Genomic DNA, 20,802 nt, shown 5'->3' on the forward strand with positions numbered 1-20,802 from the left:
CGTGTTCCCAGAAGTGGAAGAAGCATCTCCTGAAATAGTTAGGATATACCTATTCTTTCTGTGAACCAGAAGCTGTTATTAAAGAACTGCTTTGCTTAGATCATACCACTCTGGTGTACAGCACACAGGATGTAATAGGCAGTGTTCCATTATGTCCTTTGGAGTTGTACAGAGAAGGGCAACTTAACTGTGAAAATGTGCTTGCAATTATCTGTGGAAGAAGAATGAAACCTGGGAGGAGGGGAGCTCAAAAAGGGAGCCTGGGAACGGGGAGAGAGAGACATTCCTCAACAGATTTACAACACAAATGGTAGAAAATAAAATTAGCAACTCCAGGGTGGGTACAGACTGCTGCCAGCATTTCTGGCCAGCCCCAGGGTATGTCTACACAGCAGCCAGACCCTCCCAGTACTCCTGAGACTACAGGATACTGGAACAGCCACATCCTCCTGGGAGATTTCAAGAGGGGATTCTGGCCCCAGGAGAACAGAGCTGGGGCAGGCACTGCCTGAATGCAACTCCCCAGCTACTCAGGAAGTTCTGGTGCAGCAGAGTCAGTAATACCTGAGCTTGCAAGAATAAAGTCTGCATGGGATTGTCTCTGGCTCCAGAGCTCCTTGGGATCCAACTGACCCTGATTTTCCACCACCCCAAATGCAGAGATGTGGGTTCTGACACACAGCATGGTCAGAAGGGCCACACAGGCTTTATGAAGGCACCAAGGGAACCACAGCTCCCCAACACAGGATCTGCACCCAGACTGCCAGCAGTGCCACTGCAGGGGTTTGTCCAGCCACTGGACAGATCCTGGCAGCCACAGGCTGCATCCCTGAGCACAACTGGGTGCTACCCTACAGACACACAGCATGGGCACCTCTTTGCAAGAGCTCTCTCTAGTAAAATAATAATTCCCAGGAGTGAATAAGATGCCTGTGGGTATGTGTTTAAGTAAAGGCTTTAACTACATGCTGAAATCCTACCCTGTGAAGAGAAGTTTGACCTCATTTGCAGTACAGAGGGAGCAGAATTATAACTGAAGTTGTCTGGATAACCCTGAAACTGAGACTTTGGTGCTTCTGCATGTTTGATTCTACAATTTAAGTAACATTGGTTTTCATGCCTTTTGGGAGGTATGAAATAACTGGGGACACATCAGTGTACTTCTGCAACAGCAACAAAGAAAAATGTTCCACAGAAATTCAGGTCAGGCAGAACCTGCCTGATAAATGTGAGACTAACTCAGAGAAACACAGAAAAGAAAAAGAAGCCCAGGTGAGAGACTTTTTTAAAAGACAGGGTTAATGTTTAAAATCAGCCAGGACAGAAACTACACTCAGCTGCCTCCACTAGTAGAACCCTGAGCTCAAGGGTTAGACTGTGCTGAGCTGCTCTGAAAAACACAGAGGGTTGTTGGCATTTTTTCTTTCAAAACAGCTTCTCAACTCCCACATCCTGCACCTAAATGTCATAACCCCAGGATAAAAGGAGAGAATTTTTAGCAGAGGTCCCTCCATTTCTCCATGGCTTCCAGAAGCACTGCCTTTGCCCCAGCACCATGATTTGGCTGTCTGGCTCCAGTGCTGCTGGCACTGCTCTGACTGGAATGGCAGCACAGGCTGATCCAGAAGGTTTCTATCAGCACAGTGTGCACTCTGCAGCATCACCTGTCTGCACAGATCTCTCACATTTACTGGGGTGGTCCTCAGCTTCCACTTGAAACGTCTCATTTTTAAAATGCATTATGACCAATTTTTTATAAATTGTGGGGCAGGGGAGAAGGGGGACAATTTCCTGCTTGGTTCTCAGGCATCCTGACTAGCTGCACCACAGGGACTGGCTTTGCTGGTGTAAATTGTTACAGGGCATCACTGTGCACCTCTGAGATCTGCTCAGGGACACTCCTCAGCCCACAGTGTTTTCATATTCTGGCACATCTGCATCAATCTCTGCTGGGTGCAGAGCTACACTGGCCAGGGAGGCCAATGTTATTCACAAGTCCATCAGCACAAATACAGCCCACAGAGGCAACAGCCAGAGTGCTTCTCCCTCACCTGCAACACCACCATGCTTGAGACAACACAAAGGCAGCAAAGAATTACACACTCTGAAGTAATTTTACTCAAGCTACAGCTATCAATACTAACATCTAAAGCAAATAAGCACACTGGAGAGAAACCTGCTGGTTCCAAACCCTTCTCTTTGTCTGATTCCAAGCCCTGAGCTGTTTGGTTTGTGCATTATGGGCTTTTACCTTTGGACTGGTTTTTGTCCTCATCTGTTTCAGCTTCAAGTTTGAACTGTGTGGTTTCAGGCTGTTGGCAGGAGGCAGCTCCTTGCTTATTGTCAGTTGATTTTAATCCCCTTTCCTAAGGGCATCTGCCCCAGCGTGGCTCCCAGCCACACCACCTCGGGCCATCCTCTCCCCATGCAGGCAGTGCCAGGTTCCTGTGGCTCCTCAATGGGAATCTTCCCTCCTCACCCAAGCCTGCCCCCATCCCACAACAGGAAAGCTGAGGCTGGTGAAAGAAACAGCAATGGCAACAAAGCTGGCATTGTTGTCCTGAAAACCCCCTGGCTGCACGGATACACGCATGAATCCCAGCTTTTGTTTCCAAAAACTTGTTTGACTTTTTCTTTGGAGAAGGACTTAAAAATGGTAACAAAGTCACTGCTGTAGGCAAAGAGTGAAGTAGGAGGGGGGGAAGTGGCACTATTTTCCTCCAAGCCGGTTGTTCAGGGTGGTCTTTAGGGTGTGAATCTCAGACCAGGCTCATGCTGGTGCAGCTCATGGACGTGGAGGAGCAGGGAGGCGCCAGTCAGGACTCTGGTGACAAAAGCAGGGCACTTTTAGGCTTTTACTGATGGACTTGCCCTGCAATTCTGAGGAAAGATGAGAGTAAGAAATGCTCAGTGTTCATATTATGTTTATAATATGAAGATCTCAGACTGGTACATTTTAAGACTTCAGTGACCACTGTGATCTCTGGGTCAGGTGTAGGTCAGGACCCCATCCAGCAAACCCTGGATAAAATCCAACAAACGCTGGTTACACTCAAGTGTGCTGTTTTAGAAGACATCACTGCTGACCCAGCTGACTGAAGGAACAAGGCTTGTGGGGGTCCTGTCTTGTGTGGGAAGAAGTTTATGATTTGCAGGCTCAATACACATTCACTGGGCTCCCTGCCTGTCACCTTTGTGTAACAGCAAGACTCTGCTCCTGGATCCTTTGTAGAAAAAATTGTATCTAAATACAGATGGATGTTCCATTTGTGTCCATGGACCAAAACTACCAGAACAAACTTGGAGATTTAAATACAAAAGTCACATCCCTCACCCCATCATCGAGCAACAACTCCACATGTTAAACCTAAATATGAACTTCCATCCTTCAACTTCCATAGGACCTATTTCATCCTAATGGACCTATTTAATGGTGTCTCCATGTTTTCACAGTGCAGCTGTCCGGAATAGTGTTTTTTGCAGTCAGTCCAAATGACATTAGTGGCAGATTAGGAATCTGACACATCAATTAGTAATCCATTCACTTTTTCCAAAGTCCACATCAGAAACTATCTGTGAATGCCAAATTGGGCTTGTGATCTCCACAGACATTTGTTAGTCTTAAGGAAAGAATAATAAATCTCAGCTTTTCTACACTCATAAGGAAATCAGACTTCAATAAAGCTCAAAATTATGGCTCTCCAAAATTTATATTTTTGCCAATATGGATGTAAGTTTTGATTGGATTTTATTTTAAATTAAGAAACTTACACCTAGTTTTCCTTGGTTTTCATTTTCAAAGCTCATGTCAGCTTCTTTGTGTTCATGTCTGCAATAGGTTTCCTTACATTTCACTCAAAAACTAAAGTCTGCAAAGAATTCTTCTATTTGCACAAGATGTGGTGAAACAGGACTGCTCAGAGCATCCTATTGCAGGTCAACACCAGAAGAATAAGGCCTGACACCTTGTAAGGTTAATGAAAGGATTGCTGTTGGCCTGCAGAAGACACCAGACAACTGGTCAGAGGTTGAAATGAACAGCCAGGCCCCTGGTGGGTGACAGCACAGAGGGATGATTTTGTTGTTCAGGTTGGGGGGTGACAGACATGGCATTTCCCTGCTCTGTTTTGATTTGGGGGTTGATTAGGCTGCTGGTGGCAAGGCAGAGAGGGCAACAGAGAATTGCAGCTCCTTGTGGAGTGAGATAACCTGGAACATGTCCCCAAACACCTGTGGCAGCAAAATCCTCCCAACAGCTTCTACAACCTTCAGGTGGAGCCCTCCTGGCTCCTGTGCCCTCCCAGAGCCACATTACCCCCAAGCCTTGGCTCCCCAAACTGGCCCTTGCAGCCCCCACTCCCCTCCAGTACTCCTGAAATAGTTCTCCAAGATGAAGGCAAAGAAAGAAAACCAGCAGAGGAAAGAGACATTGTGGTCTTACCACCAAAACTGCCCTCAGAAAAGAAAATGGAGTTGGCAATTTTCTGCACAGATGGAGAGCTGTATCTGAAAGCATTACATCCCCTATTTATGATGGGGATTTTTTTGCAAGGCATTATTAGAAGGAAGCTTGTCAGCTCTGCTGAGAAACTTGGCAAACACCAGGGCAGACCAGTCTCACTCTTTCACACAGCTGGATTTTCTGCAGCTCAAGTATTTTTCCCTCTTGCTCTTGGCCCATCCAAAGATGAGTGCTGAATTTCCCTTAGCATTACCCACAGGTTAATTTGTTATTAAGTTTAGGCTCAGTTTAACATCTTGGCATGCAATCTAAATAAAACCAAAACCAAATGTCCTTCATTTCTGCTGAAACCACCCTCGGTTTGGCTCAGTTGCCTTTGGTGTCACTGGAGGGTGAACAGGAGATTCATTTTTGGTAGTAACCTAAATATCCTCCATGCAACTTTGAAATACATTGCCATAAAGTAATTATTTGTCATGGAATGAGATTGGCCAGAACCTGAACACGCTCCATTGGCTCTGAGTTAGCTGTGAAATACTTCTTACTGCAGAAAGGAAGATACACCAGACACATGAGCTGCAGGAAGGGTGAAGAAAAACCTCAGGCACAACTTCTCACTGCAGGAACAAAGCTGGGATTTCCCACCTTACATCCAGAGAGGCTGAAGGAAGGAGTGCTTGAAAACCCCCCCAGGCACAGTCCTGCCCCGTGTATAACTTTGTTCCCAACTGTGACACCACAACCAGAGTGATGTCAATGGAAAGGGGAAAAAGCTCATCAGTGTTGTGAGTAAGTGCAGTGACACTGGGCCTGGAGAGCAGGGAATGTGGAGCTGACCCTTGGTTAACTCGTTCTCTGCACTAAGAGCATGCAGCTGACTCTTCCAGTCAATTCTGTTTTCTTCTGCCCATGGGATATTTATAGGCAGCTTTAAAGAGGCTCCAAAGTCACCTGCAGAAAGTACCCAGTAATCTCATTCTTCAAATTGCTGCCTGACTAGGACTTGTCACGTTCTTTCCTGCTTTTTCCAGTGTGTTCAAAGTGTCTTACTTAAGTGTGATTGAGCTGATAAATCAAGTTATAGGAATTCTTTCTGTTGATCAAATAATTCTGCTTAAGGGCATTTCCAAAATACTGATGTTTACCATTTCAGTCAAAGCAGATCACTTCACATGCAGAGATGAAACCATTACCAAACTATTTAACTATTAAAGTCCTTGACAGAGACACCTGAACTTCAGAGAAAACTTAGCAAGTTCAAAGATTTAGAAGCTCATGTTGATTTTGTGGACCTACTCTACACAATAAAGGAAATCAGAAATTGTCTCTATTACTGTCAATCATTTAAGAGATTGAGGCCTCTTTGTGCTTCCCAGAATCAGAACAGAGAGCTGAAAACAGAGGAAGAACAGCTAGAAAGATTTCTGTGTACTAAAATGGGTATTTACATAAGCCTCCTGAAAATTAGGTTATGTATCAATGTGCTACATTTATGAAACCATAACAAACACACCACTCTAGTAATTGCACTTGTCTGGCTTTAAATAAAAGTACCCTGCAGTGGCAAAAGAAAAGAAGGAAACAGAAGACAAGTTCTTACTTGTGCCCAAGTTCATGTGCAATTGTGAATGCCAGATTGAGACCGTTGTCTTCAGCAAGAACACATTTTCTCTTGGCACTGCAGACACCTCCTAGGTAAGCAATTCCTGCAACAGAAACACAGAGAATGTTCCCATCAGAACCAGTGAAACAGCTCATTCATTTAAACCATACAGCAGTAACAAGCAAAGTGACCAAAAATGCAACCAGAATGAAAAACATTAGAGTAGTTTCCATACAAGATCATCTGAGCAGTTTCTTCCTCACCCTAGTGAAGAATCAGTCCAGAGTTTTGTCAGACAGGAAATAAGTAAAACACACTCACCTCCACTGTTTTTGTTGGAAAATATATTTAACTGTTTCAAAGATAATTTCACTGACCCAAAAATTCATCTAAACATGTCTACTAATACCCTCTACTACAGCATTAGAAGATGCAGTGAAGGAGCCTGAACAAGCATTTAAATGGAGTTCTGATTTTCAGAATGAAGTCAGGCAGCAGGAATAAAACAATAAAGCAGAGACTCTGAAAAGATCTTACATTTTCCCTTCTTTCCACGCTCAGAAGCAAGCGAGAGTGTCAGAGCCAGGAGAGCTGGCAAAGCACTGCTGGTGAGTCACAAAGCCAATGTAGGTGGCACAAGTCTCCTATTACTGAGTGGAATTTAGGATTTGATCCATGCACAGTATTCTCCTGTTTGTGTGGGCACCACGAATGGTTTGAGGCTGAGGCCAAAAAGGAATTCAAAAGTTATGGCATGGAACCTCTGCTGTGGAAAACCAATAGTCCTCATCTGCCCTTCCTGCAGCCAGAGTGGGCCCTGCTGCAAGTGCCACTGCACCTGGGAATGCTGTGCTGGCACCTCAGGGTGCCCCAGTGCATATATCTGCTTTTATTTGTATTTATCAGCACTCAAGGAATCTACTTCCTCACTGCAGAGCTGGTTCCATGGAGAGGTGCCTGGAGGGAGCTGCAGACCATGACCATGCAATGGAGCCAGGATCTCCCTGGTTTCCCTTTTTTTCTTTTCCTCTCAGAGCTGACAAAGCTGTGTTTATCAGGGTGCAAATGTAAAACTTTAGACCTGGAAGAAGTCCAGCTCTGTTTTTATGAGGTTTGACAACAACAAGGATGTGGATATTAGTTGCCAGGAGTGTTCTGGATGGAATGAAGGGATGGCCAACAGCCTTTTACTTCAGCACTTGCAGAGAAGAGTGAAGGCAGAAATCAGGCACTAACACTTGCTTACTCAAAAAATGCTGACTGTGAAAGGGCAGATTCATACCACAAACAAAAAAATGAGATCAAGATTTAACCTTTTAAATCAAGGGCCTAAAAGGCTGGATTTCAGCACTCTTCTTGGACTGACTTGCTTCTTACATGCAGAATAGTCCAAAGGACATCAAGGAATTGCTCAGGAAGGAACAGACTTCTTTGGGAAAGATTTTTGAGATTGCAAGCTCAGTCCACACACCTGGTAGCCCAATGAATGTGCCCCTTTTTGGCTAAAGGGAAGACAAAATCAAGTATTTGAATCAGCTGAAAGACACCTTTATTGAATAGGGAGAGATATTTTGGTTCCCTTTCAGCAGTTTCAGGCAGAAATGACAGAGCGGGACTTTTACCAAAAGCGTTTTATTTCTTCTATAAACCTGATTATTCCACCTCTATCTTCCACTCACCTGTGCCAATATCTCTCAGTTGTGTCTGACATATGAGGTTTTAACTGAGAAGCAACAATTGCATTTCAGGCTCAGGGGTCAATCAGACAAGTCAGTGTTGCTTGAAATTATTCATGCTAAATTCCTTCTGAGAGATTTTATAAAATGAGGCTGGGTCTGTGTTTGCCATCATGGAGATAGAAGGGGGCAACATTCCTATTTTTGAGAGGTGTGGTGTAGCAGAACAGTCTAGAATTCTGCCAATATATTTAAATATGTTAAATACCAATTAAAATGTCAAATAAATTATACCAAATAGTAATTCTTCTGAAGTCTTTATTTAGAGGCTCTAATCCCCGCTGAACCTGGCAATGCATATCCACATTATTATTTTGGCTTTTGCTCTGTGCTAAAACCCTCATTATTCAAAGGTGGAAAAGTAATGATTAAGGACTTGTACATCCACCAGTGGTCAAAGAAGTAGTGACTGTGGCTCAGTTACAGACTCTTAGTCATCTATTTTTATAAGCTATTTTCAGTGCTTAATGTGAATCCTGTGTGGCCATTTTATAATATCTGCAATGATCAATTAAATAATGTAGCCATTTAAAATTAGTTTATTATTACAGAAATGGACTGGGCAGAGAAACTCATAATCCTGGAAGAGCAGAAACCTTTGGAGTACATGGAATGAACTCAGTAAGAAGTCCAGCTCATGAACTGCTGAGTTCTTATTAATAAGAGTCATTCTGGAACAGCAAGCCAGTTATAACAAATTGGTATCACATTTTAAGCCTGAAAAAGCTTGCTTTAAAAACGTTTTTGAAATCTATTTTTTCTATCAAACTATTTCCTAAGACTATAATTTTCCTTTGGACCCTTACATTTTAGCATGAATTCCTCTCATCAGAATATCAACAGCAAATAAATTATTGATCTGCAAACATACTCCAGATCTTTAGTAAATCTAGCTGAACCATTAACATAAATGCAACTTTTTTGTAAGCCAGTACAATGATCCACATAACTGATATGCAGAGAAAAACACACCTTTAACCAACAACAATAGTAGCACAATGCCTTGGTAGCTGCATTAACATGATTTATGTCTTCATTGGGATGAATGGAAACTGTTGTTTGCCTCTTAAATTTCCAGATTTTTATCTGAGCCTTTCAAGTCTGCAGAACTGGAATAAAAACTTCACAAATTCTGACATGTTTGTGAAAATCCTGGCATGCCATGGTTCTACCAGGCTGGGAATAATATAAGAGGAAATGCTTTTATTTGGTAATTTTGCTTCTGGCCCTGTCTGTGAGACAGGTGTGTGCGTGTGAAAACAAAAAATAAGGAAGGAAGCTGAACTGGGATTTTTGTCTTTTATTTTTTAAGAAAGCCCCACACTTCTCATGTGCCTCTGCAAATATACAGATAGTGACTTTCTTTGGGGGAAAATGTCCTTATCTTTCAGATATGCTCCCAGCAATTACCACAAATCTATTTTTAATATATAAAAGAGGTCAAGCAGGAGCATCAGTGGAAGAGGGAAAGGAAAGCCAATTACTATTTTTACTATCACCAAGCACAAGGGTTTTTTCCTTTCTCTCCTGAGAAATTACACAATTACAGCCCATAACTTCTGTGCTTGGGCTTGGACACACAGAGCTATCTGCACTTCCACAGCAAAGCCTGGGACACAGGCAACTGTGTAAACTCACATTTATCCAAAAACTTGTCATACATAAACAGTTTGCAGCTGTTGGCCTTGCTGCCAGCTCTGAGCCCTGCACCAGCAGCATCTCCAAGGGGAATGATCCCATCTCTCCCCAGCCCAGCGAGGCATGAGGACATTACACACTTGCATGGCCAAAGCTGGGAGAAGACAAGTCCTGGTGTGTGGGTTCCCATTTTGTCCTACTCCAAACACCTGGGGCTCCCCCCTGATGGCTCTGGAGTATTCACTCAGCAAGTGGTTTGTCCAGGTACTCCAGCTTTCAACTCTCTAATGTCTTGTTTTCATTGCACTCCTAATACTTTAATCTCTTCTTTTGCCAAACACCTCTGGATACAGAACTTTTACTTGATTAAAACTTGGCTGGCTCTCCTCCTGCTCAATGTGTTTGCTGTTGGGAAGGGAGCCAAACTCCCAGTCCTGAAGTCTGCTTGGCACAGACAGAGACTCCCTGCACATCCACATGCTCACAGCAAAGCTCCCATTCCCCATCATTACTAGTTTGGTGTGGAGCTGATGTTTTTCTCATCCTCCCATGATTTTCAATTTGTGCAGCTCACACATTGCCATCAATTACATTCCTGTAGCCTCTCTTAACATCCTACAGGAGTAAAATCAGGAAACCCTGAAGTGATTCATGCTCTGCCTTTCCACTCAATGGCAATGATATATTTGACAGAGATGCCCTGCCTGTATTTACACATCAAGTCAGTCACCAAGGAAATCTTTCAGTGCTTGTGATACTTAAAATGAAAAATACTTCTCCCTTTCTATAAAGCCTACATAGAAAATGTTCCAAAATTTAAGAAACATTAAAGAAGAAACCCACTAAACTGCCTCCAAGATAGGTACTAACACTGTTCTACAGCTGAATAAACACAGGTCTCAAGAGCCAGCAGTATCCAGGTGAAAAAGAACTGTATCCATGGAAGGGCCCTCTCCAGCACATACAACACAGACAGGCTGAGGCTGTCACCACTGAGCCTGCAGGCCAAGTCTGGTTTACAGGGATCATCCAGAGGAGTGAACAGGGTGAGCTGTTCCTTCATTTATGAGAATGTCCTAATCCAAAGCTGGACATGCAATCTTAGTGGCACAGATTAATTTGGCTTAATGCTGGATAGTCCTCCAAGATGCCCATTTCTGTTAATCTTGCAGTAACAACATGGTTTCCATTAGAGTTTAATATTCATGTATGGAAACTGTTTCCTTCAGCAATAATTTTCATTGTTACTGCATTTAACAAAAACCACACAGGAAATAATACACTCATCATGAACCACAACTCTAGAAATTACAGTGCAACCATCCAGTGCAAGAGACACAGCTACAGTCAGTAGGAAAACAAGCTCATAATCACACCAGTGCAAGTCACAGTATTTTGAACTCAATTATTTATAGAGGAAGAGCTTCTGATGTCATGGATCAGCTGATGGAAGTTACCAGGACTCCTGAGAATACCCACCAGATCCTGACTTTCTGTGCCTGGGCAACTTGTTGCAAATGTGCATCAGCACAGAATCCTCTTATATAGCCTGCTCTGAATGTCACCATGACCCCTATAAAAACTCTATTCACCACGACCTGCAGAGATGCAGCACAACTTTCCCAGAACTCAGACAGCTGTCCTGTAGTACCCAATAAAATAACTTCTTCCTCTGAAAACACTGTCATTTCCAGTGTACACAACTGCTGTCAGAATTCCAAAAGCCCAGCAAGAAACATAAACAGCTGGAACACAAAGTGTAGGTACTTTCTGAATCTCCTGATTTTCATTACACTCAGCCTGAAGGACTAACAGATCAAATCTCTCCCTGATATTCACAGTGCCAGCTGATGTTTCAGGAGCTCACAAGGATAAAGTCCTCACAAGAACACAAGGTCCTCACAGCACAAATGAGTGAAATGCTCAATACCTCTGGCAGGAGATAGTTTTCAGTTTCTTAGGAATAACTAGAGAACAGTTTTCAGTTTCTTAGGAATAACTAGAGATCCTTGGCATTGAATATTGACACAACACCCAAGGGTCTGATGAGTGGCCCTGGATAACATTTCACAAGACCAGGGCTCTGGCTGAACAAGCCAGATTCAACCAAGTGCCTCACTCTTTGTGGAAGGACTGTGATTCAGGCAGAAACACCCAAATTTTAGCCATGGCACCACTGCAGCTCCACAGAACTCAGTCAATTCTTTCATCCCACACTGGAGCCTAGGCAGGAGTGCACTGCCTATTTCCAAACAAATTACCTGACACCTAAACCAGCTGCCCTCCTCAGCACCTTCCTGATAAAAATACCTTTGTGAGGCCAGACCTCTTCATGTCTGTAAACCTGCAGAGGCAGCAAGATTTAATCATCAGAGCTCAGAGGAGTGCTTTTGCTATCTTCCTTTTCTCTGTTTAATTACCCTGCAGGACAGCAATTAATGGAGCCTGTGGAATCCCCTCCCCAGCACGGCCAACCCTCAGCTTCACCTCTCAGTCTTTCTGCAGGGCTTTTCTGTTTCTTGGGAACCCTCCTGAGGTTTTACAAGTTTAATGGATGAATCATTTATCTGCCCCTTTACCAACCTGCCCACACACAGACATTCCCCAACATAGCAAGAGCTTTCTTCCAATGTTGTTTGCATTGGATTTGCACTCTGCTAATTCACTGATTTAGGCACAGGGGCTGCCCAGACAGTAGAAGAGCTCTAGAGTCTGAGACTTCTCCCAGCTTCAGGAATATCTGTCCTCAACCACACCAGCAAAAGCTGTTTCAGACACCAAATGCAGTGAGATAAGACAGCTGAGAGATGCGCTAACACATTTTTTGGCCAAGTAGATCCCTTTAACCAATGCCTACAAAAACATCATTATTCATGCTGCTTTATAAGAGCAGACAACCTTTGGAAACACTCAGAGGTTTGGCACAGGCATCTCTGAAACCACATTCCTTTCCAGTGCCATTCACCAGGATCAAACACAAATATTCACCACACTGACCAGAGCTGAGGAGAGGTGTGGTGTTCACTGGGTTCAGAGAAAGCTGGAAACAAGCACCCTGCTCAGCCCCACGGAGCAGATATCCATCAGGGACACAGGTGCCACTGATCTTGCCTTGCAGCAAGGGAATGCACTAAAAGCCCACCTGAAGTTCTTTCCAGCCCTACTTTTCTAAGCTTTTATGATAAAACACTAGGATCTGAGACCTCAGCAAAGCAGGAGATAAAAGAAATTCCCTGTGCCTCTGACATCTGCTCTTTGTTCAGCGTGACATCCCCCGTGCCATTAATGGCTCCTCCCTTTCAGCAACCATCACTCCCCTGGATGACAGCACATTAATAAATCCTCCCTTCCACGGAGACATGAGGAGTGCCTTAATTAACTGGGGCAGAGGAAGCAGGGTATCATCTCCATGTTTACTCTACTTTGATATGCTAACAGCCACATTCCAGAGAGCTTCTCCCCAACACTCCCCAGAGCCTGGGCTGCTGCTGAATGCAGATCTCAAATACAGCTCCTTCCTGCAATCCTGTTTCTCCAGTTAAATATGGAGTTTGGGACATTTAGTCCAAATCACACCACCATTCCTGAATGCTGATTCCCAAATGCAGGCAGCTAATTCACCATCTGCCTACAGACATCAGAGCCTGGTGCTGAAAGCCTCCATGCTCACACACACACAGGGATTACATGGGCTGGATCACTCCAAGATATATTAGGGCAGCTGCTGAGAGGAAAGGCAGAGGAAGAGCTGACCAGGTGGATCTGAGAGAGGGATTCCAGCTGGGGATTGGACTGAGTTAACACACCGTGGTGGGAAGAATACAGCAGCCTGGCATAATTCATATTTAGTGAAGAGGGCAGGAAGAGAAATGGGAAGTGATAAGGGAATGAGAAGAGACAGGGACAGAAAAGTAGCAAGTGGAGATAATATGGGTTTTCCAGAAGGCTTCAGGAAACATGACTTTGATCTCGTAGGCAGCAGGGAGTCACTTCTGAGGGAGGCAGGGGTCAAGGAGGGCAGCAGATAAGATCAGAAAGGAAGATGAGCTCCCTGAGAATGTCTGTGTGTACTCACTGCTGGAGAAAAATGGATCTCCAGCCCTGGGTCAGAAGTCTCTGGCATCATGGGTTCACTGAGGAATTACTGAACAAGTCTGAGGACAGGGACTTGTTCAGGCAGGGAGGTGTGGGCAAAACCTGGCACTGAGCATAAAGGAGGGACAGCTGCTGGAACTGGTATAGGAACAAGAGATGGAAATCAGAGAGATACAAGATAGTGAGAGAAAATGAGAGAGGCACAGGGGACAATGTTGTTCAGGGATACCTCACACCAGAAAAGCATCAGATCTGGCAGAAGGCAGCAGAGATCTGATGCTTTTGAAAGGCTACACAAACAGAGACTGAGAACTCAAAGAAAACATCACCAACAACAGGGAAACCAAGCTGCAAATCAGGATTTGGATCCTGGCCCTCCAAAGTCACCTCTGCCTGGGGCTCAAAGGCATTTGGATTTGAATATCTTGTGTTGGACCATGGTGTTCAGGGGAGGAACCTGCCAGTCCTTCCCACAGCTGCTGGAGAGTTAAGCAGGACCTTCCCCTCCCACCTGAATGGAAACATCAGCATGACAATGTGAAACAGGCAGGCAGCCCATCAGGGCAGCAGCAGGACTCAGCACTGGCTGCAGGGTTTGTGGAGCTCTGGGAGTAAATGTCTTTCACTGCAGTGGCTGCAGCACAGAGACACAGGATAAAAATGACTCCACATCTCTCACCTGCTGGATAGCTTGACAAAAGGAGAGAGCTCCACCTGCTCTTGCTCTAAACAGCCTTTATTAATCTCATCCTTCCCTTTCCCAGATGTTATCAGAGTCAGTATTTCAGTATTTTCATTTTCATCTGTGCTGTCTGGTGGAAGAGGCCTGAACTCAAGAATTGCATCAGTTGTTCCCTAAGCTGCATCTTTCAGGAAATAACTCACCAGAAAAAAGAGAAAAACATAACTCTTCCATTCCCAGCACTCTGCTACATGCCTGTGTCAGTCTGCCAACACCTGTCCTCAGGATGGATTCCCACCTGCAGGCTTCCATCCCCCAAGGCATGGAAAAGCAACCCTGGCACTGCCTGCCATAGCTGCAGCTCTGCAAACTGTGTAGGGTTCTCAAACCAGCCTGGGGCTATTTTCATCTTCCTTTTTTCAGATAAGTTCTGTCAATTCCACTTTTGGACTTGTCAGTTTGTCCCTGCAACTCATCTGAGCCACCTGCTTCAACAGAGGGCCTGAATTCAGAGAGAAGGAAGAAAAATATCAAATCAAAGCTTTTAATGAGACTGCTAACAGTCTTTAAAAGGAATGGAATTCAGCAGCAGGGATTCTGGAGCCTTTAAATTCTTCACTATCTCCCTTCCAGAATGAAGAGACTGGTCAGACTTGGCAATTATTCAGAAAAAATATTTGGAGTCTCTGTACCAAACAGCATCTGCTTTAAGAGCAAACAGTCAGGGTCCAGAATTCAGCTCCAGTTTTTCCCCTTCCTGTAGTTACAAACACTAAGAAACTCATGAAGCTTTGCAAATCAAATTAAAAGATTCTTTTAACAGTTCCAAGAGCTTTCCTGAGCCATGCCTATCTCACCCTGCTGTGGTGCTGGTCAGGGGTGGGCTCATGAGCAAGGATCAGTCCTGCAATGGTTAAACAACATTAATGAACAATATTTCAGTGTCTGGAGAGTGTCAGCCCAGCCTGCTGAGTGTTCTGGAGATGGCTGAACACCTGTGCTGCATGGCATTGTTCCACAGCTCCCCATTAAATTGTTCCCATGTTCTTACAGAATGACTCAGCAATTGTTACTCTCAGAACCTGAATGAATCTGTACTTCTGAAACACGTTCATATTTAAGTGTATTTTATTTTTAGGTGCTGTATGCATGTCCAAGCTGTTCTCCTGGCAGCATCAGGTGAGCTGCAGGGAAGGCAGCAAATGGGATGATGTACAGTGATCCAACCCCAAACAGACCCTTTCCCAAACTGCTCCTGTGATATTTCTCATCTGCAGCTCCCAGGACTGCTGAAGCTCCTGGCTTCACACTGGTGAGCTGCCAGCCAGCACTGATAAACTCATTTAGAAATTCTTGATTCAGCCCTTCTGTGTTAATTCTTTGCTGAGTGCTGATTTAACCTCACAGCCTGACAAACCCTAGTGCTGTGCCTGATAAGGGAAATGGGGTTGAGTTACTCTGTTAAGTCAGAGCTTGGGTTGCAAAGCTGCTCCCCAGCACCTGCCCTCAGCAGCCCTGGCTGATACCTCTGCTGCCAGGGCTGAGGAGTGAAAATGATCCTTCCACGGCAGCAGGCAGTGAGTGCCATGGCTCTGCTCCTCTCCTCACACACCACCAACAGGCATCACATTTGTTCTGGTAGAGCACAACAGCACCAAGGAAAGGGAGGTGAGAATAAATAAAAAAATCCCTAAACTTATTGCAAAATTAATGGCTTGATTTCCTAGGGATTACCACTTCCACTTGGGGCTCCTGATGTAAATGTGGATGCTACAATCTTTCCTTCCCAGGCAGCATCAGAGGGAGATGACTCCTTCCTCTGCTTAGCTTCCTAATTTTCAGAAAACTTCTGAAGGCCTAATATTTCTGAGCTCCATATCCCCAAGTTTAATTCCAATTGGCCAATGGGTTATAAAAATATTATGGAACAACCATCACAGGGGGAGACAGCACAAAGCACACACAGGGCACAGACACACCCACCAAAACAGGGTAAAATATTTGGGTTACTGCTAACCCGAAGGGCCTCTCCTCTGGGTTCCCAAACAGAGCTGCCCATCCTGGCACCCACTGCCCAGGAAGGGAATGACCCTCAGGGTGGTTTATGCAGACATAACACATCACAGCATCAGCCTGACTGAAGAGAAGCAATGGCTAATTTCAGAGGTAACATGGCTGGAGATATTTTTAATATGTCCTGAATCTAGTTTTTAAAGTACCCCTTTCTCTAGATTGCTCAGAAATGAAATGCCACTTTTAAAGCCACCAGCTACAGAGAAATTCTCACTCTGAAAAAGACCAGCCTGAGCTTTTCTCACACTTCATAAAAAGAAATCTCTCATGTTCAAACTTGAGCTCCAGTGAAAGAAAACACAACTTTGGATGACTACCACTGGGCTCCCTGCAATGACTGACAGCAGCCAGAGAGCCCCTGGTGCCTCACAGGCACAAGTCAAGGCACAGTCCCAGTCCTGGGGCCTTCATGGACTCAGTTCAGAAGTGACAGCCCAGGAGGCTGACGGTGACAGCATTAAAGAAAATTGTCACAGGATCCTGCAGGAGCCAGGGACATTTTGTGCTCATGTCACTGCTCCAGGGCTTTGTGCTGAAGTTCTCCCAGCAGGGACAGAAGTGTCTCTTCTAGTCCCACGTATTTCTAAATAAAATACCCCAGGAAATGCAAGAGCTCCTCAATACCTGCCTGGGTGACACTTCCAGTTCTGAGCCAAAGCCCCATGTCCCTGACTGAGAATTCTGGGCTGGGTGTGCAGCACATGGTTCATCATGGAAAGGGCCAAACGCTCTCAGAATCCAGCCCTGTGCTCTGAGCCAGGAGCATCACACCCTGCACAGCTCCTCAGGTGCAGAGAGACATCCCAGGGAATGCCAGCACAGGAGGGCTGTGCCAGGAACCTCTGGCCCTCCCTCGGCTCCCCAGAGGGAGAAGGGAAATGGAAGATCCAAGTGAGACAGAAAACCCATAGAAAGAAATCTGGGGCAAATCAGAGAACATCATGGAAAAAGGAATCAGATACCAGGAGGAAGAACATAAAACTGAAACATAATTATTGAACTCTGGTGAGGTAACAGACATTGCTGAAAGGAAACTACAAAGTTTAGAACTTCAGCAGCCCTTAAGCAACACTTCTGCAGGATCCCAGGATTCCCACAGGAAAGCACCTCTGTTCAGATGCTGCTGAATGTGGTACAGGTCAGGCAGGAATCACAGGGAAACCATCTGGCAGGGCAGAGCAGCTGCAGTGAGCAATGCTGCCCCTCTGAAGTGAACAGACACTTGGAAGAGCCCTCAAAGGGATTAGAAGGAGCACCAGCACCTCCCCAGGAGCCAGGACACAGGTCAAGAGAGCTATAGCAGGAGTTTCATCCACTCTTGCACCCAGACCAGACCAAGCTGGAGACAACATTTGCTCTCTGACTGACAGAGCCAGAAAAGCAAACAAACTGGAGCACACAAAAGAAACAGGAGCATACAGGTTTCTTAAACAGAAATACAAAATATACATTATAAATAGAAATGTAATTTCAGCCTCCTATTTTCCTGTCATTTCAAGAACAACAAAGTCTGATTAGACTGATAGATTCGTTTTCAATACATAAAAACATCCACACAGAGTTTCCTAACTCACTGGCCAGTTTTCTTATAAATAACTGCAGTGTTTACACTGTTTGTCTGCTACAGCACAAATATTGCTGTACATGCTGGAGCTTGATGGATGATATTAGCAAAACCAACAAGCAGATCCTCAGCAGAACACTCATGTGTACCCAGCAGCCAGCCATGGCCAGGCAGAGCCTTAGTGCAAACAGCCCCACAAAAATGTATGACACAAGCACACAAAACCAACAAATGCCTTCAACCTGCTGACTGCTCATCACCACCAACCAAAGCAGGAATACAAGGCTAATTCCAAGCTAAGCAAACACAGAAATCCGTCACATTCTACAAATCATGCTGAAAGAGTACAGGAGGACAAAGATATTTGATGGGTTGAGTCTGTGGGTTTTAGTATTATAATTCTGATAAGTTCAATGTATTTCTATCAGCTGATCTAAAAGGTAAAAAGACTTGTCAACCTAATCCAGGCAAAACCCTTGCACATTACAGGATTCTGAACCTGAAATTAGTAAACCTGCATAGCAGAACCAATAAAATTCCAAGGAAATCCACTTCTGTTCAAGAGACACAAATACACACATATATGTATATACACCTGTCAGTGATAACTTGGCTAAAATTTCACTATCTGCAGTCACCTTCCTATCTAAACTGTCAAGGACTTGATAAAAAAACCCCAGTATTTTCTACAAGGAATATCTGATCAAATCTGTATGTGTAAAATTCAAAGTATTCTGCCATGCATTTAGAGACAGTAATTTATTTCCAGAATGTGTCTGTGCATTCTTGGGTCAGCTCAAAATTTCATCACCTTCCCCACAGCACCTGCCATTAATATTTCCAGCCATGGAATGAGCTTGTAGTGGATCACAGCTGGCTGGTGCACACTCCCCACTGAATTTTCAGCACACTGGTAAACACAGGGAACATTTTCAGTGTCTGTAAACACAGGGAAGATTTTCAGTGCTGCAGAGTACTGTTAGATACCCAATTCCTATTTGCATTATGTGGAGCGCAATCCCAGCTGAAAAGCTTGGAGCTTGTGCTGAGGCAGGGGAGAATTGTTAAATAAAACCCAACAACATTCCAAGGATTTAAAGTGACTTTCAGTCTACTCAGTGCACTTGGTGTAGCAAAATCCTGCCAGGACCAGACACCCTGCAAAATGGGTTAGGTATAATACCAGGTCATGTTACCAGATGATCAACCAAAGCTGGGAAAAAAACAATTCAAATGAAAAAAAAAATGAGTACAGATCAAAATCCCTTCTTGGGGAAGGGGAGGGAAAGTTTTATGCACACTTCCCACTGTGCTTTTCTTGGTTATCACCAGTAAAATCTCATCTCTACGTTATTTAAAACTCACTCTCAAAATTGCCTTTCACCTTGGCAGCTGCAAAACAAAAGAAATGTAAAAGTGCAGTAGGCAACTGTCCTTCATTTCCTTCCTTTACTCTTACATATCCTGTGTGCAACTGGAATGCTTCTATTTGATTATCCAGTGGAGCAAATGCTACAATGAATGCAATCATGCCTTATTACCCTGCATGTCTGCAGCCTATTGCACAGCTATGTACAGATGTTTTTACACAAGCTTGGTTTTCTAGCTACAGGGTCTATAAAACAATAGGAACTATCTGAAATGTTTTCAAGCCAGCAAAGGATAAAGGCACTGTAAAGCAGTCAACTGGATAAAAGCCATCTATGTCTGACAGGAGAAGAAAAACCTCCGAGGTTTCTCGATTATAAACGCGTCAGCTTTCTGGAAGTGCTGCAGTCTGCAGCAAACTGACCAGGAATGTGTAAACACAGGGGAAAATAAGGACCCAGGCAGTGGAAAGGAGGAACACAAACCTCTGGCCTGTTGAAGGGCTTAACCACTATTTCACTGACCTGAAGAACTGGCTGGGGTCCAAGGAAGTGGAGCTGCCTGTGGTAGCCTTGCACCAAGGGGATCACAGCTCTGATCTCTTTGGTACAGAGCTTTGGATTTTACTGAGGAAAGGCCCTGTTTACAAATTCATTTCCTTCTCCTCTCAATACATTCTTTTTTTTTCCCCAATAAAATACAGTGCAAAAAGCCCTGAATGTGTTGTTTCACGGTCTGTCAGGGAGGCACCAGGAATTAACGGGTACGGCGCCGGGCTGGAAATGGGGATGTGCAAAATCATTCTATGTTCTTGGATGAGAACCAGGGAGAAATGGTTTTTATGAGTCTCATTTTCCCCTGTCCACCTGGCCTGAAGCGTGTCATAGCAGAAAATTCTGCTTTCTGCTGCAGAGAGCCCGGGGTTGGCATTCCCAGCCCAGAGGGGTTATTTATAGAGCACTGACAGCAGGTCTGACACTGTGGAAAAGAAATACTATTTATCTTTCCACAACCTTTTATTACAAAAGGGGAAGTAAGAAGCAGGGTGAGCTATGAAAGCAGAATTGATGATTTTATTTGTTTTATGATCATTCTGGTGAGAATCCCCCAGAGAAACAAACCCTCAGCAAGGGGAAGTGATGGAGCTGCAGAGTGAAGTAGTGCAGAGAGCATGGCAAATCTCCATTTACATGGATGAGGCAAGAGACAAGAGCAGAAATACTACAAACTCCAAAAGACACGAATGGTCTGTCCACAGACCAAATATAATGAGCTTGTTCTGCTCGTGTCTGCCTCAAAGGCTTCTCAGCCTCGCACACACAGTAGCCAGGAGCAGTTCCAGAGCTTTTCCTGACAGTTGTTTGGCACAGTGGGCTTAGCTGGACATTATTTAGGCTCCTGCTTCTCTGTTTGCAAACACAATGACCCCTTTCCGAGATAAACAGCAGAGATTTCTTTAAAGCATCATTAAATGCTGCTTAGCCATAAGCAAAGCCTTGGTTCTCAAGCAGTGTCCCACAAATCATCTCTAATTTAGGAAACAATTGAGGCACAAAGATGTCTAGGAAATAAAACTGTAAT

The 20,802-nt window shown here is 44.3% G+C and overlaps 1 protein-coding gene across 1 annotated transcript in view; it reads right to left on the reverse strand.

Moving 5' to 3' along the window:
- The window catches only part of ADAMTS17 (ADAM metallopeptidase with thrombospondin type 1 motif 17), a 155,002-nt gene that overhangs the window by 91,606 nt on the left and 42,594 nt on the right, over nucleotides 1-20,802 (reverse strand). Inside the window, exon 8 of the mRNA XM_063170146.1 lies at nucleotides 6,063-6,168. Coding sequence (XP_063026216.1) covers nucleotides 6,063-6,168 — 106 coding nt within the window. The remainder of the gene's footprint in view (nucleotides 1-6,062; nucleotides 6,169-20,802) is intronic.

This window comes from Melospiza melodia, chromosome 15 (assembly GCF_035770615.1).
Source record: "Melospiza melodia melodia isolate bMelMel2 chromosome 15, bMelMel2.pri, whole genome shotgun sequence".
Taxonomy (NCBI): Eukaryota; Metazoa; Chordata; class Aves; order Passeriformes; family Passerellidae; genus Melospiza; species Melospiza melodia.